This window comes from Tauraco erythrolophus, chromosome 1 (assembly GCF_009769465.1).
Source record: "Tauraco erythrolophus isolate bTauEry1 chromosome 1, bTauEry1.pri, whole genome shotgun sequence".
NCBI classification, from domain to species: Eukaryota; Metazoa; Chordata; class Aves; order Musophagiformes; family Musophagidae; genus Tauraco; species Tauraco erythrolophus.
Genome location: NC_141465.1, coordinates 119115270 through 119133355, shown reverse-complemented (window position 1 = coordinate 119133355; position 18086 = coordinate 119115270). Strand labels below are relative to the sequence as shown.

Genomic DNA, 18086 nt, shown 5'->3' with positions numbered 1-18086 from the left:
AAATCAATTGGAAGGGCAAGGAAAATAGGATGCAGAACAATAAATCATTTCATAGAAGCAATTCTGTTCTTAATCTTAGGCACTCTAACATTAACACTGCCTTCCTTTATTTCTTTTTTATTTTTACATTTGTGTTAAATTGCTATTTTCTTACCTTGGTACCAATTGCAATAATAAGATGTTTAGAAAGTTCACTGCTATCAAAGCAGTATGGGCACTTTTCCATGCGTGCAGCAAGCTGCTGGTGCTCACGTATTGCTTTTCTTCTTTGTATTTCTTCCTCTTCCCCACTGCGTGCTTTTTTGGCTGCTTTGGAAACAAACATGTCATCCAGAGTGTAGTACTCTCTGTCAGTTTTCTCCATGAGCTGAAAAAAAACCACAGAAAAATTGCATGTGTATATAAATAAGCAAGAAAAAATACTCAGCTCTTTGTAGTATCCTTTACTGAGAAAAGCACAAAGCACGTAAGCAGTAGCATCGCTTCCTTCCACCCGGCATCTGCAGGACATGCAATCATCAGGTCCATCTCCTGAGAGCGGTCATACACAGTCTTAGGCAGCACAGGTATTAAAATAAGATGTGTGACAGCAGCGAGAAAAGTGTATTACTGTATTCCACCTCAAGTTAAGGACTAGGTATTTCAACATTACCTTGACATAACTTCAGCTTTAAATAGATGCACGATTTTTTAAATTATATAGTCTCATATATTTTATTTCTGTCTTCGCCCTCCTCGTTTCCTATTACAACTATCATCAATACTCACTATACCATTTCTTGTGAAATAACTAGATCATAACTCTGCAACTCATATTCATATTCTGTGAAAACATGCCAACAGTTATTCTTACCAAGTGAACAATACTAAGCCATTTTGTGAAGAAAAGTCTTTGTATTCAACATATAGTCTTTTCTGAGTGGACCTGTTGCTAGATATGGACAACTAACAGAACTAGCAGAATACCAGAAACAAGGCTGAATGATCCGAAGGTTTTTTTATTTGCTCATTAATTGATGCATTTTAGTTAAATGTGACACATTGAAACAGAAACTCTGAAAACACTAAATTTGTTATGAAGACATGATGAAGGTCAGTGGTATCTTACAGGACCTTAATAGTGGAAACCCACACAAACTGGATAGGTCTTACCTAGAAGATATTTGTGAGAGATGGAGTCTATAGATAGGAAACAGAGGAACTGAAGATGACGCAAGGTGACAGAGGACATGGTAAGAAGGTGACGCAAGGTGACAGAGGACATGGTAAGAAGGTGGGCTTATGGCAATAACAGCAAAAGACAATGAATGGAAAGGAAAGCACGAAAAGTATGGGGGTCACAGGACTCAAATCCAAATGACAGCAGATTTCACTAAGCTTCATAACTCACAGTTTATATATATATGTATCATCAGGCTTTATCAACCTTTTTTCATTTTTATGACAAACAAATCTCATGACATCTTGCCTAAATCTAGACTTAGCAACTCTTGATTGTAAAGATTAACTTTTTTAAGGACTTAGGAAAGTATTTATCCATTTTCTGCTTTGGCTGCTCTATATAACTTTTAAATTATGTGCCATTAACACCCTGAACATTCAACACATACAGCTAAAGCAAATGTAAAAAGCATTCAAATGAATTTTTTCATCTTCTTCTCTTTAAATGAAATCCCAGTGCTGTAATACTTTCATGCTATACTTGACTGTAATTTTACCTTGAACAGTTTCAGTAATCTCCCTATCAAAATGACAGGGAGAAAAAAAACTCAGTACACTATACAGGTTTCTTGATACTGGAGGTGCTGGCCCTTCAGAGTCTTGGCATATTTACATATGTGTAATTTTGCTCCAAGAATTGCTAAGGAAACGGTGGAAGTGTCTTCACAACAAATCCTAATATATTTTAGAATACTGACAGGGGTAGACCTAGCAAAGGACTAACGTTAGCTGAAGGTATTTTTAAGGCATATTGTCATAATTGAAACATAGTCTCCAAATATATCCCAAGCGTAGTTTGAATAGATAATCTGATATGAAATAAATTAAGACTTCATTTTGTGGTATAGATAAGTAACTTTCCCCTCTCCAAACAGAGACAATAGCTCTTCCTTTTCCAGAACACTGTAATTCTCTAACACAGACCAATAGCTTACTTTGTACATGCTCAGTACTTTCATTACCAAACAACTGAGGAGCAGCCTCCTTAATATTACTTTATTTAGCTATAATGCATTTAACTGCTTATGTGCATTTCCTACTGGAAGCCACTGCAGACTAAAATCAACAGTTCAAGAGTTCAACTCTGTTCTTGTTCTGTTTTACAATGCTGTAATCTATATTTAAAATAAACAGGAGATTCCTGAGCTGTAGAAAAAATATTTAGTAGTTTGGGTGTCAAAACCAAGTCTCTTTTCTTCTGTCATATAAGAAAGGTAAAACTGAAGCTTCAGTAGAAGAAACGCCAATAAGCATTACCTATAGAATGGCACCATTTTGTTAATACCAAAAGTATAGGTTTACTTTTTTTTTTAAATAAAAAAAAAATCTGCCACGAGAATGCAAATACACATGAAAAAAGACAGCTGTCGCACAACAAAGAAAAGGAAAAATGCAAATCAAAACACCTTGGATATCTAGACTATCACATGCAGCACACTATCATTACTATTTTACTTTGCTTGCACTTAGTAGCAATCACGGAAATTCCTGGTTTTCATGGCCTATTAAAATAGTAGTACTTTTCAAAACACCTTAAAAATACTCTATAGTTCCTCTTACGCAAATCCCTTATGTCACAAGAACTTAAGTCAAGAATTCTGTCTAGTGATGAAGTAAATATTCATCTTATTAAACAGGCTAGATGATGTCTTTCTTCAACAGTGGATAAAGTGCTATATACAGTAAGACACCTGGGACCCGAAAGAGAACGTACACCTAAAAAGTAGTAAACTTTGAAAAAGTAAGTGCTGTCTACAGATCAGATTTGGTTTCTCCTGGTACAGTCATGACCAATAGAAGATCATTGCATTTCAAGTAGTAATTCAGTGCAACCGAAAAGAAATTATGTTGCTGTTGTTCAGGAATTTTACTTTTCTGTATCATGTTCTATGCAGTATGAAAAAAATATTCATCGTTCAATGACTTAAACCTAAGAGCAGCTCTGAAGCAATATTAAATCCAATACATGACTTTAACTGAAGTCAATGAAAACAAGCACAATTCAGGAGACTTAAAAAAAAACAAGCTACAAATGCAACCAAAGAAAAAACAGAAAAGAAAAGGAAAGAAACAAATCAACCAACCAGCCATTGGCAAAACTGGAGCCATCCAAAAGAATCACAGAATGGTTTGGGTTGGAAGGGATTTAGAGATTATTTAGTTCCAACTCCCCTGCCATAGGCAGGGAAACCCTCCACTACACCAGGTTGCCCAAAGCCTCATCCAACCTGGCCTTGAACATTTCCAGGGATGGGGCATCCACAACTTCTCCAGGCAACCTGTTCCAGTGCCTCACCACCCTCACAGGGAAAAAAATCTTCCTTATATACAATCTAAATCTACCCTCTTTCAGTTTAAATCCATTGCCCCTTGTCCTATCACTACATGCCCTTGCAAAAAGTCCCTCTCCAGCTTTCCTGTAGGCCCCCTTTAAGTACTGAAAGGCTGCAATAAGATCACCCCGGAGCCTTCTCTTCTCCAGGCTGAACAGCCACAACTCTCTCAGCCTGTCTTCATAGCAGAGGTGCTCCAGCTCTCGGATCATCTGCGTGGTCCTCCTCTGGACTTGTTCCAGCAGCTCCATGTCCTTCTTGTGTTGGGGACTCCAGAGCTGAACACAGTATTCCGGCTCATGCTGAGCTTCTCATCAACCAACACTCCCAAGTCCTTTTCCTCAGGGTTGCTCTCAATCCATTCTCCGCCCAGCCTGTACTTGTGCTTGGGATCGCCCCGACCCACGTGCAGGACCTTGCACTTGGCCTTGTTGAACTTCATGCGGTTCTCACAGGCCCACCTCTCCAGCCTGTCAAGGTGCCGCTAGACGGCATTCCTTCCCTCCAGCATGTCAACCACACCACAGAGCTTGGTGTCATCTGCAAACTTGCTGAGAGTGCACTTGATCCCACTGTCCATGTCACCGACAAAGATGTCAAAATTCAAAATTCAAAATCTTCATAGTGAAGGGAAACAGTGGAAAAGATTAAATAGTATCTTCACTTCTAATATTACTATACAGGCTATGTATGTAAGTAAAATCCTGCGCATACATCGCTCGTTCAATGTAAGCTTCCAGTGCAGCCTGGAAACCACCGAAGGTCTGTGCATCAGGCTAGAGTAAGTCAGTGGAGAGTCTTAAAACAAAATTTTGGTTTTTTCCTGAAAATAAAAAGATGTGTAGAAGAGTTCTTCATACAGCTAGAGGCCATGAGAGCCAGACAACATTGCACTTCTGGTTTAAGATGTAATATATGTTGGTCAACAGAATTAGATGAAGCACGTTGGGAATGGAAGTAAAATAAACATAAGATTATGTTGGAAGTAAAGGAACAGGAAAAGGTAGGTAGCAATACAGCATTTTGGGGAAAGAAGCCATAGTAAAGGGATATTTAGAGGATTATTCACCGATCAGGTTCAGATTACCTCTAGCACAGAGTCTCTATCAGCAACAAACTATAGATCCCATTGCAATACTAATGAATAACAGAAGATAACAAGGAATGCAAGGCAGTTCAAGAAACCAACCCTCAGCTTTGAAGATATTAAATAAGTGCTTTAAATAAGCAATGTCTAAGAAAAAAATTATTTTAAACATTTCAACCCGCTTGTGCAATAAAAAAGGCACGAATAATTCATGTCCAATTGGATGCTCTTCACATACTATAACCTTCCCTTGCTGAAGAAAAGCAGACAAGGACAAAGTGGAAAAATGAGTGTTAGTTTCTTCCGCTTTTTCACACCTTTAAGGAGAATTTTACGAGACCTTTATTCAAGTCGTAAGTCTAGCACATCAATGCACAGTGTCGTTATATTGCAGTTCTGAGACAAAGAGACCAAGTTACAGATGGTCACCCTGTCCCTGAATCTTCATTTCTTGCTGCGTTTTATCACATTCTTTAGATGATTTTAAAAGTGTTAAAACAGGATATATTTTCACCTCTAAAAACAACAGCCATGAAAGGAATAAGAATTTATTTGCAACTCTCGTATTACCACGGTGTCCTTCCAACATACCTCAAAACAGTTCACGAAGTACAGAAACCTAAAACCAGACAAAACTATCATCCATTGCGTGTTCCTACTGAAATAAGATATGATATGAATAAGTGGGAAAATCCATTCAGCAATGTTTTCTGCCTTAAACAAAAAACACACCGAAGACATTTAGTCTGCAATATTGGAATAGTAGCAATGAACATCACTAACATGTTCTCTGCCAGAAGCAATGAAAAAAAAAAAAGGGGTTGTTTTAAGAGCATAATTCCTTAAATATGATTATCCCTCAAGTATCAATGCCAAATATCAATGCATCAGAACTGAAATAAAATGTAGCTGCTACCGTGGCAGACTAGAGAGTACTCAACTGTTACTCTAAATATTGGCTGTTTTGAAAAGTTATTCAGAAGAAACCGAAAACTCTCTTTCAAAAAATTTATACTCTTACTTTTACAATAAGGTGTGCAGTGTGTTCTGCCAATTTCATAGATTTCATAGATTTCTAGGTTGGAAAAGACCTTAGAGATCATCCAGTCCAACCGTCCCTAATCCCCATTAAACCATATCCCTAAGTAGGTCATCCACCCTATTCTTAAACACATCCAGGGATGGGGACTCAACCACCTCCCTGGGCAGACTATTCCCGTGGCTGACAACCCTTTCAGAGAAGAAATACTTCCTAACATCCAACCTGAATCTCCCCTGACTAAGCTTATACCCATTTCCTCTTGTTCTATCACCCATCACTAATGTAAAGAGCCCTCCCCCTACCTCCCCACCATCTTTTCTCAAGTATTTGTAGGCTGTAATCAGGTCTCCCCTCTTCTTCAGCCTCCTCTTCTCCAGGCTAAACAGCCCCAACTCCCTTAGCTGCTCCTCATAAGTTTTATTTTCCAGCCCCTTGACCAGTTTAGTCGCCCTTCTCTGGACTCGCTCCAGGAGCTCAATATCTCTCTTAAAGCGAGGGGCCCAAAACTGGACACAATATTCCAGGTGCGGCCTCACCAGTGCCAAATTGGTGCCAAAGTGCACCAATGCCAATTGCATTATTTGGCTATAACAAAACCTCTCCAAACAAGTTAAAGAGGAATTGAAAGAATGAGAAGAGAGTGTTCTCCAAAATGCCAGAAGGAAAGGAAGTAACCATTTAAAAACTGACTTCTTTCATACATATCTTCTCCCATACAAAAGACAGAGCTAGTACAAATTGAAAGAAATGCATTAGATTTGGTGGAAAGCTGCTGCTCTGCATCAGCTGAAGCACCACACCTGTTAAATGTGAAAGTCAATGCATTCTGGAAATGGTGTATTTAGTTCCCTCACTGTGCTGGGTGCTGCACTTGCTGTATTTCAGGTGCTGCACAGAGATTGAGAAGAAGGAGGTAGTCACTTTTATATACCAGTTTTAAGTTGGAATGTCCTAAAAAAACATCACTGAACTGCCTAAAGTTAATAGAAAAAATTCAGATTATGTATAAATAGAATGCACCTGAAGTCCTTGTTTCTGCCAGACTCTGGCCAAACCCAAGAGCTAACCTAAACCGATGTTCTCATAAGACAGATCCTTTCCATAGTCCCTTGTCTTCTCTTTTCCATTTCACTTTTTTGGGCTGGGTTCATCTGCCACATTCTTCCTTCATATGCACCATCTATTTTCCATGTTTTCCTTCTCTTTTGGCAAGCACTGGTTAACCAGAGTAGACCACGCAAAATGACATAGCCTCCTAGGCCTCATGGTGTAATTGAGTAACTGAAATTTCCATCTCACAAAGGATCCATTTTCCACAACCAGGATGCAGTTTTGGTTTAACCAACAGGGATGGCATCACAGTTCTCTTGCCCTGGCTAAGAAAGGCCTGTAATACACAAACATAGAATCATAGAATGGTAAGGGTTGGAGGGGACCTCAAAGATCATCTAGTTCCAACCCCCCTAACAGGGAAGGTATCCAAATTTCTTTCAGGAGCAGACAAAAATCATCCTTAGGGCTCTCATTTGGATGGATCTAATGTGGGCAAATGTGGCCAAAACCCAAAACAAGAGGAGAGATCGCTAACCATTCAGCACAGGAATTGAGAAAGAGATCAGCATCTGACTGTGCACAAAGGAGAATGATTTGAGAGAGAGAAAAATGACAATGTTGTATTTGCTGATGAAATCCTTATCATAATTAGCATGAATAATACGAATATATTACATGAATAATTTCATTATATAACATTCTTTTCATAAAAAAATTGATGTCTTTTTTCTTTTGTTTTTTACATTACTGAACCCATTAGGTACCTTGGCACGGGGCTACCTCCAAAAGTAACTCTTGTAGATCCGTGTCAGGTACATTCCAGGGTCAGCCTCATTTTCTGCCAAGTGTTCCAATCAATGGTACTGTATCTCACAAATTTTAAACTGATTCTGGTTTTCTTATTGCTACAGTAAAACCCCTGGAGCCTTATACTCTGCTGGCTGCCTACACACTCCATCTGAACTGCACTGCACGTTGGGTCTCCTATCTCTCCCTCTGCTGCTATTACTTGCTCTTTGGGTGCACTCTTTGAAAAGAAAGCCCTGCTAGGGAATTTAATATCATTGTGATACTGAAAGGAAACCTCAGAACTCCTAATCATCAGGGATTATTCCTATATAATACCCTGAGTACACTTTTTTTCCCCTCTTCAAATTTCCTCTGAAATTTGGGGATGAAACAGGAAATTCCATTAAATGCAATTAGCAGGGTAACAAAATATACCTGCGTGGCTCTACTGCAAGATATTTTCAGCTTTTTGTACGTACACTTATCTGCTTATTTTCTTGTTCTATTTTGTATGCAACTATTGAACTTCTGCTTTTCCTGTTTTCTCACTAACGCAATCATAGTTAAAGTTACTTCCATATAAGCTAATAAAAGTGCATCTGCTTGGAAAATTTGTGAAAAAAAAGGCTATAGATTGTATAAAACGTATCAGTTTGGTTTTAAATTGTCATGGCAACACTGACGTCTTCAACTTTAAATGACAGTTAATATTTGTGGAATGTTGTACTCATAATATATTTTGGGAAGCTGCAATAAAGAAGAATAAACTATTATTTTAGAACATAAACCTGAGTGACATATGAATACATCTCATCACGTTAAAATTTATTCAGCATTTAGCACTTATTGCTTACAACAAAATCACCTCAGAAAACGGTCTTTCTGATCTCAAATAGCATTTGCTCAAGCCAAATCAAGGCAGAATTTTATCATGCTAATTTTATTACAACTCCAATCTCCCTGCGACCACAGACATCTGAATTCAAGGGTTTAATTCAACATATAATTCAGCATATAGGCACTTCCCAAACCTATCATCCTAGTGAAATAAATAATATGTTGAACACCTAGTATCAAAGGATTTTAACATATCAACGCACAGAGTGCTTTTAAGGCCTATGACACTGACAGGAAAATATTATGAATCAGATTGATGAGCAAGGTAGTTCAGGATTACCTGTGAGGAGCATAAGCCAAGCAATAAAACAGAGTACTGCTCAATGGCTGGGACCACGCTCCTTTTTGCTTCAGTTATTTGAAATCAAAACTGTAGATTTTGCTATAATTAGTTCTTAGGACAGGTAAAACTTTATATGCAAGTCAATGAAATGAAATGTAAGCCAAAGAAAATACCTTCAGCCACAGAATTCTGCTATTAAAGTATGATTAGCATTTAAATTTATCCCTGGCTGTAAATTAAATGCCTAGAAAAGACTGTCCTGCACAGGTCTTCATGTGCAACATATCTTATAATTTTAACATAATTCATGAAGAATGCCAAATGCTTATGCAGTCTTTTGATATGGGCAGTTCCTTCTGTTCCAAGGTTTTCTTTCCTAATCCAGCTGTCAGTGCTGATGATTTGTTTCCACATGCAGGAACAACTTTACCTTTGCACCCACACGATATACACAGAAAGTTGTTTAGTCCATTGAACTGAAATGTAGCATGATGCAGAATGAGGTGTTTAAAATTATTTTCTCTTGGGTTTTCATATTAATTTTTTTACAGCAAACCATGCACATGCACAAGCAACCAGAGCTTTGTTAGGGTTTTATCATGTCTATTAAATACTGTGCTAGAATGGCTTCACCACGTGAAGAAAGAGAAGAAAAAGGTTTATTACACAAACTGCTACACATAGTAGCAGCAGCAACATTCTGCTTTTTTCACTTTAGCTTTTAAAATGTTTCTAGACTATTATTTTGGTTTATGGTGATGGAAATGCAAAGATGTGCAAAAGGTAGGTTTGCACAGCAAGTAAAAATGATAAGGCTGAAAGCAATTGTCCATTTTACAAACTTCAGAACCAAGGGCAACATGCAAATTCCCTTTTTGCAAACCCGTAATACCAGCATATCTCTTTACTAAATGAATAATGAAGGTCAGCATTACTAATACTGTTCCACATTTTTCACTGCTTAAATCCATGTTATGGGTTACTGCAGAGATTTTAAAATAAAATTAGTTTATGGCCAAAATTTAAATGGTGTGATGAACAACACAAATTCATCTTTCTCACTTTCTCATAGTAAAACATAATCAAAAGAAAAAAAAATGCCTTAGTAGGATTTATGTGTACAAATAGAAGGTAATTTCTATTGAGGTAATGTTCTAGAAATCAGTCTCTATACACCCACAAGCATCTATTGACATAAGTGAAAGAATTACATAAGTCTTAACAGCATGAATTTGGGAAAATTGAACTACTTACAACAGTCAAGGACAGAAAGAACTACAGACAGGGTACTTAAAGCTATCAGTAGTGAAAACTTAACACTTCACACATATTTGGTACTCTAAAATTGAAGGAAAAAAATAGTTTTCAAATATTTTGTTGACTTTTTTGTATCCTATAGTCATGCTTCTGTAGCACTGAGACCTCAACCTGCTTTTCAAGCTGAAGAAAGTAGAAAGTAGATATATAGTAACTTCAAACAGATTTTTTTCTTTAGGAGCAAAAGTGAAATATGAAAGAATCAGACTTTAAGTGTTGGGGTTTTATTTTTTAAAAAAAACAAGCTTTTTCACCACTGAAACATAAAGATTTGGCGCTTTTTCATGACGTTCATAAGTTTGACATAATAGTATGCATGAAGCAGCTATAGGAGAGGTGGTATTTCAAACTTTATGAGATAACTGATGTCCACATCAACCTGCTGTGAACAGAAGCCAAAAAGTAACAGGAGCTAAGAGCCTCAAGTACAAGAGGGTGGTATTAGAACCAGGTCTAGAAAAAGAAGAATGGGCAAGAGGGGAATGATAAATCAGAATTTGCTTTTCATCTAAATTCAAAACAAGCTCAACAGGCAAACAATTAACAAGGCGATGGCGTATTCCCTCCAACTGATCTCATGGAGCTCTTGAGAAAAGGAAACTTTACAGGTGAGAAAAAGACTTGTAGGGATGAGTATGGCTTGCCCACAATGGTTGTTTAGTCAGTGAATCTGAGTGGGAGTCAGGCATGAGACAATGTTATATAGACCTTCATTTGCCAATGGGATTAGACAGAGGCTTCATGGATAGAGATTTTGGGTCTACATACTGACATTTCTTCCAAGTCCTATTTAAGAAAGTAAATCCTTTTATGAATTATATCCTTCTATTTCAACAGCCTCATCTCCCTTTACGAAACTGCAATTATGTCATTATCTTCAGAGATTCATAACAACTAGTTTGTATATCATTTGAAATACACTAAATATCAGGAAAGTAACATTCAGATGGAGCCCAGCATTCAGCTGTGTAAAAGCCAGAAAATATACTGGTCTGTCTTTCTCATTCCATTCCCATTCATGAGAGCAGTGCCCATTTCCTCTATCCTCAACAGCCTTGCGGCTGGAATTTTCTTTTCAGCATAGTCTGGGAAAGTGATAAAAGCCCTGGGAAAATCCATGAAGGAAATAATAGTGCTGCAGTCTGTATGATCAGCGGTAACCATGGCTGGCGACAGTCACAACTGCACGAGGAATTACACTGCTGGCTGGTCCAACACGTCACGGGAGCAAATACGCTGCACTCGACTGAGGCAATGAAGACAAGGAGGGTTTAGGCTCCTCTGTTCTCATGGGTAAATTCACATTGGATTAAAGGTGGCAATTAGGGTGATCCCACTGCATAACCAAAGAGTTGTAAGGACCGGAGAACCACCTTGCTGCCAGGGACTGAGCATTCACTAGACTGAACAAGATATAAACAATATGGAAAAAATATAAACTGACCATAAGATAGAAGATCTAAATGAAAAAAAAAAAAAAAAGACATATTTGGCTATATCATGGTAGCAGAAGCTTCTTAAATTCGTAGTCTAACTTTTCTTTCTACCTGGCTGAGCAGCCAGCAATTTTAAGACAATGAACAAAGACAACAGACTAAAAACAAATAACCAAATTTCTTTCTGGTAATTCAAACAAACCTTGGTTTGTTTTCCATTCAGCCAAAGAGAGGCATTCAACTGAACCTAAGGATGAGCCATCCCTCAAACATTCATTTTCTCACAAATTATGTTGGCATCAGATTTGGCATTAGAACTTACGGGAGCAAAACCAACACTGTAATGAGAAGCAATTGTGCAAGAGAGATCCTTAAAGGAAGGTAGTTGGTAAAATTATACTCTCTATATAATTCTTTAAAAGCATTTGCCTTGTCTGCAGTGGATAACTTCTTCTATCCCAGTAGCCACGCCTAAGAAATCACAACCATCACTCAACAAAAGCAGATCAGACTGATAAAATGAATGAAATTATCCAACAGAATTCAAGGGGTAGGACCTCCCTTCTCCCATCCAAGGTAGGATATAATTTATAGAATTTAAGCAGTTTCCTCCTACTGCTCTTCTGAAAGATGATAGATTCATTTTTGTGGATATTTTTTTCCACTTCTCAAATGAAGGCACAAGGAGAAAGTAATTCATACGTGTTAAATTTGTGTACCGCGTTATCAAACTAAAACTGACAAAAGAGGTTTGGTTGCTAGACTTCCTGCTGGATGCAAAAACACTTTGCTGAATCCACTTAGGAGAGATGCAAGACTTTTGAAGATTGTCTCACTGAGTCCCCAGATCATAACGCAGATACTCTCTGCAGTATACATTTATAAAGTACATAAAGAAACCATTTAGAATGCCTGTGATCACACCCAGATTTTTCAGACTGCTGCCAACACATCAGCGCTAACACCAATCTTGCAATGCTGTGAAGAAGAATGCCTCCTACCTAAAGACATGGAAAATTCAGGATGCCTATGAGCCAGTTTCTTAATTTAGGATCAAGAAACAACACCATCTGGGGAAGACCATCACGTTTTCTGGTGACAAGAGCTGGGAATAACCTGTTCAGAAACTACCAAAAGCATTTAAGATTTTAACAAAGATGAAGAACTGTCATCTATGATGCTTCTTTTTATGAAAGTCAAAAATTCCTTCAAAACCTAAATCTGACATTGCACAGGACTGGAGGACTTCAGTGCCATGAATTAAAATCTGGACAACTAAAAATCGATTGCAACAGATTCTTTGTACAGCCAAAAGAAAATACCTCATCTTGAACAGTAATTGATAAAAACATCTACTTCGAGCTCAAGCTTCAGCACATGTAGCTACTAAATAAATAATATGGCTCAATATTAAAAGATTAGTCAAGAGCTGGCTATTCATTCAAGAAGCTTGTTCTAATAAAATAACGTGATGTAGTGCATCTTTGCCTAGTGACAAAAAAAGAACACAGCACATATCATCTGACACAAAGATTATTGAAGTCAGTAGGAGCTTCAGAGCTTTCCCAAACTAAAACAAAGCAGTTGCATAAGCTAGGAAAGATAACACATTATTCTAACAGTATTAAGAAATCTTATCCTTAAATAAAACAACAAAAAAAAAAACACAACAAAAAGAAAGAAGCCGCTAGAATGAAACATACTAAACACAGTCGATAGCTCTAACCAATTGTGATCATTTTATGTTGCAAAATCAATCTTCAGCAACAGCTAAAACGTATGGGGAAAACAATAAACAACACATGTAGAACTGAAGCTTCTGCTATACGCTTGCAGCTCTCAGTATTTCACTGGGGAAATCCTGAGCCAAAAGCCTGTCTAGATGTCCCTATTTAATATTTACCAATGAAACTGTACTTCACAAAGGCGCTGTATCCTTTTTGCTCCCACTCACAATTAAGGCTTCCACAGCATCTCATGCTCTACGGTGCGAGTTTTACAATTTCTTCCTTCACTAAAAGAAACCAAACAACAAAATCCTCCATCATGTTAAACTCTGCTCTGTGAGCACTTCACATATGAGAAACCAAAATAGATGTTTTCCATTAAACTTTTATGCTAATTGTGTGTTCTAGTCTGCCAGCTGCCTTCTCCCCTTCTCCAAGCCAAAGAAATTTTGTCTTGCTTAGGTTTTTTTCAGATGGCCACCACTCTGTACCTTCGACCACAGGGTATGCTTCATGAGCTTGGGGAGCATTCAAGCTATGGGAACACCATGGGTGCACCACAGTAGCCTTGTATGTTTTAAATTGGTCCTAAATTCCCCTTTTTCACAATCCCACCATCACTGAGATGATGCTTGTAGATTGGCAATGACTCTCAAATCAAGCAGTAACAGCCTGTTGTGGTGTGTGCACAGTTCTCTCAGCTTCACAATTACCATCATTTTGCATTCATCAACCCTGAGCTTCATCTGAATTTACTGCCTCGATACCTATGGTGGGATCTTGTTCTCCTTATTTGAGAGGTCTATAGCATAATCTCCTGTGTCTGAGCTAGACATCTTAATTCCTTTAATGCCCATATTGTCTGTCAGACGGCCTTCAAAATAGGACAGATGACTCACACCACTAAAATACGTACGTCTCTCCAGCAACTCTCTAAAGTGAATCTTAAGAATCAGCTCAGATATAAGTTTCACAATGTTAGAAAAATCCCAGTTTTGTATTCCGAAATTCTACAATTTATAGTGACTTCTATTTTGACAGTCCTGAATAATTATGTAACAGTAACAAATTGTCAGGTCATAAAGTATCCCTTCCTCCAGATGGTGTATGTATATGTGTTGAACAGAAGGGATTCCTGATGAGACCACTGGTAACCTCCTTTTGGAACAAAAAATGACCATTTACTCCTGGCCTCTGCTTTCTTTTTAAAGATTGCCATCACACTTGCCATCTTCTGTTCCTCAGGATGAATAAAGATTACACTCAGCAGCATATAGTTCAGCATGTCACACCTGATTTCCTTCAGACCACTTAAAAGTGAGGACCATTTGGTTTTAGTCACTTGTTATTATTCATCTCAAATTCAGGTTTCTTCTCAAAATACTGGATTTCTATAAATTTGAGCTCATCTTACTGACACTGTTAAATTGAGACAGTTTTTCATTTATTCCCTGTAAATAATGGCTCATGCAAAAGAAGTGCTCTGACCACGTTTATAGAGGATGTTAATGTAAATAGTTCACTGAGGTTGTTCAATCTGAGAAGAGAAAGCTCTGGGAAGATCTTATAGCAGTTTCCAGTATCTAAAGGGGGCCTACAGGAAAGCTGGAGAGGGACTTTTTACAAGGGCATGTAGTGATAGGACAAGGGGCAATGGATTTAAACTGAAAGAGGGCAGGTTTAGATTAGATATAAGGAAAAAATTTTTTACAATGAGGGTGGTGAGGCACTGGAACAGGTTGCCCGGAGAAGTTGTGGCTGCCCCGTCCCTGGAAGCATTAAGGCCAGGTTGGATGAGGCTTTGAGCAATCTGGTGTAGTTGAAGGTGTCCCTGTCCATGGCAGGGGGGTTGGAACTAGATGATCGTTAAGGTCCCTTCCAACACAAACCATTCTATGATTCTATGATTAGTTCTTCTGGAATACACTTATTTTTCCTTAATGCTCTAATTATACATTGATCAGGTTTTTTCAACACCACATTCCTGCAGGCTTCTTGCTTCCAATGAATGAGTTTAACTCCTAGTTTTATGCTTTTCGCAAACTCAAAATAATTGAAACAATTCCCTCAAGATAATTTTTTCAATCTTTCTTATCAAAGTGGATTTCCAAGTCTGCTATGCTTAAGCTCTTTTCCATTCTCTTTACTTGGAGATGACAAGTACTTTTTAAATAATGGCTGGGTTCTGGATTTGGTTTGTCTTTTAACCTCCAGAAGCTCTTTATTGTTCTGTTCACCCACCCTTGGATTTATTTTTAAATAAAAACAATGAAATGAAGTTTTATCTCATTTTGGGAGGGTGTTCACTCCCTTAGAAAGTTTTCACCAGTGGCATTAGCACTGAGTACGAGCGAGTATCTCATAACCTGCAAGCATTTTCTCTTTACGTACTCGTTTTAAACTCCCACTAAACAGACTCTACATTTCTTCATAATTGCCTCTATAGAAGTGAAACACTATATTGCATTTTCCTCTACTATATGGATGCAGAAGTTCAGTTGCCAAAGTTCACTCTCGTTTGTACAGAATCTTGGGTTTTAAAAACAGCTACATACTGATACAGGCCATTTCTGCACCATTCCTCAATGGAACAGATTTCACATTCTCCCAGAAATCCTCACAGTGCCAGTAACCAAAATCTTTGAGGAACTGGCTGCAGGTAACAAGAATGCTAACCAAAGATGTTATGCATACAGGATTTGGTTTTCTATTTTCTTCAAACTCAATAATTAGAGCTCATAACTTTTGGCAATAGGTACAGATGATTGAATAAGAGATGAGGAGCCACAGAAAGGAAATAACAAGTGATATTCAGTCCAATTTCCAATTAACATAACTAACCATAAACAAAAAGCAGAGAGAAATACCAGGTAAGGAGGTACCATTAAAACCTCCAAATCGCTAAAGGCCAGGAAAGTAGTACATAAAGGCAGCATCATTGGAAATGTGACCTCTTCTTATACTCTTTCTCCTCAGCAGTCACTGTTGGACACACAATACTGGGCTGAGTGAATCTCTCATATAGCTGGTCTTGCATTAAGTATCTTAGTCATCAAGAACTTGATAAATTCACAGCATTTCAAAATTGAATAGAGAAAAAAACAGAAAAAAATACAAAGAAAAATTATGAGAATTTTCCCATTGAAGACTTAGAAAACTGAATAATATAGAAACTTGATCTCCCTTCAAGTTTGCTAGTCTTCCTTGCATTAATAATCACTTAATATAATGTCAAAAATACAAAAACGAAACCAAGGACAACTGAACATGCTCTAACAGTCAAATGTTACTTTCAGTTTGAGGAAACTTGGAATCAACAAATATACGAATACACAAACAATACTTCTCAAAAAGTTTAGAAATTTCAGGGGCAAGTCAAGTACATTACTGTATAAATGCACACGTTTCTCAGAAAAGTCTGCATGGCCTTTCATTTGAGTTTGGAAAAATCCAAGCAAAAAAGTATTTCTCTTTTGAGAGCACTCTCCACTATGTCTTCGTTGGGGCACTGCAAACATTTGTTATTACCAAACTCAGGAAGCTCAAATTAGCCTGGTTTTATTTTCATATCTCTGAAAAGAATCAGAGCACAAAAAGCAATGCTGCAAACTCTTCAGTGGAAGCAGTCACATGAAAACATCAGACTAAACACAGGTCAAATTGAGCACATTAATAACAATTTCAGAAAGACATGTTAATATTGATTTACAAATTCACTTTCAATGCCCAGATTTGAGTTAGAGATGGTTTTTTAAGTCCATTACACTTGTTTTAACATAGACATTCATACACAACCCTCCCAATCACCATTCTTCATGAAAGTTACCTCTTCCAAATAAAATCCTTAATGAAGACAAGACAACACAAGATGAATAAGGTCCTTGAGAAAATGGCAACCACTTCTCTTCATAATGCTTATAAACATATGATGCGGACAGTACAAAGCTTTATTGTGTTCTTACATTTTCATTTACTTGTAAATGTTTGCATGACAGAAACGCTAGCTAATTATAGTTAATAGTTTGCACTATTACACAGGTTTTGAAGTAAATTTGTTTGGGTTTGAGGTTTTTTTTGAACGGAAGGTAAAGAAGGAAATCAAACACTGGCAACAGGATGTGTTTATTTAACTGGACCCCAAGGGCACCATTTTTTTGAGTATGCCAGTGGGAGAGAATGAGAACTTCTACCAGAAGCAGCTGAATGGGAAGATGCATAAACCACACTACTTTCTAAAGTTCTGATAATCTCTCCAGAATAACTTCCTGCCAGATGGTTTATAGTATCAGGTCAAGTATTTTCTATCAGGCACTATCATGGCTTTTCTGATTCTTTCAAGTACCACCTGAAGAAGGAGAATTTTAAAAAGAAAAACAAACAAACAAACAAAAAACCCAAAAAGCACAACACAACATAACCAAAACCTACTCTCCAGGATCTTGACTGCCTTCCAGATAAATGGGAAAAAAAATTTTGTCTGTGAGGATACTAATTCTATGCTAACAAGCTTTTTCAAAACCTATTCAGTGGTGCATAAAATCCTGGAGCAGTAATCTAGTAAAATTTGAACTATGCTACAGAAACTGTATCTCGTAGCTATCAGATTTCATCTCTTTCAAACACTCCCATATCAAGCACAGAAAAGTATCTTTATTATTCAGTTTGGATGACAGAAATTAATCATTCCATTTGCACTGCAGTATCTGTCTGTGAGCTGGCCGCTCTTTTAAGTAGAATCACTCATGGAACCGTAATATATAAATATGTGCAGCCTGTGAGCATACATTATCTCATTGTCCAGGACATCTTGATGGAATTTCAAGTAGTTTGCTTCAAATCTCATTCATTCTTGTAACTTCTAGATGGAAGAGACATTCTAAGCACTAAGAAAATGTTACTTT

General features: G+C 37.5%; 1 protein-coding gene across 1 annotated transcript in view; it reads right to left on the bottom strand.

The window, feature by feature from the left end:
• Positions 1 to 18086, bottom strand: part of CWF19L2 (CWF19 like cell cycle control factor 2) — an 87787-nt gene that overhangs the window by 9854 nt on the left and 59847 nt on the right. Inside the window, exon 13 of the mRNA XM_086621771.1 lies at positions 155 to 367. Within this exon, the coding sequence (XP_086477897.1) occupies positions 155 to 367 (213 nt within the window). The remainder of the gene's footprint in view (positions 1 to 154; positions 368 to 18086) is intronic.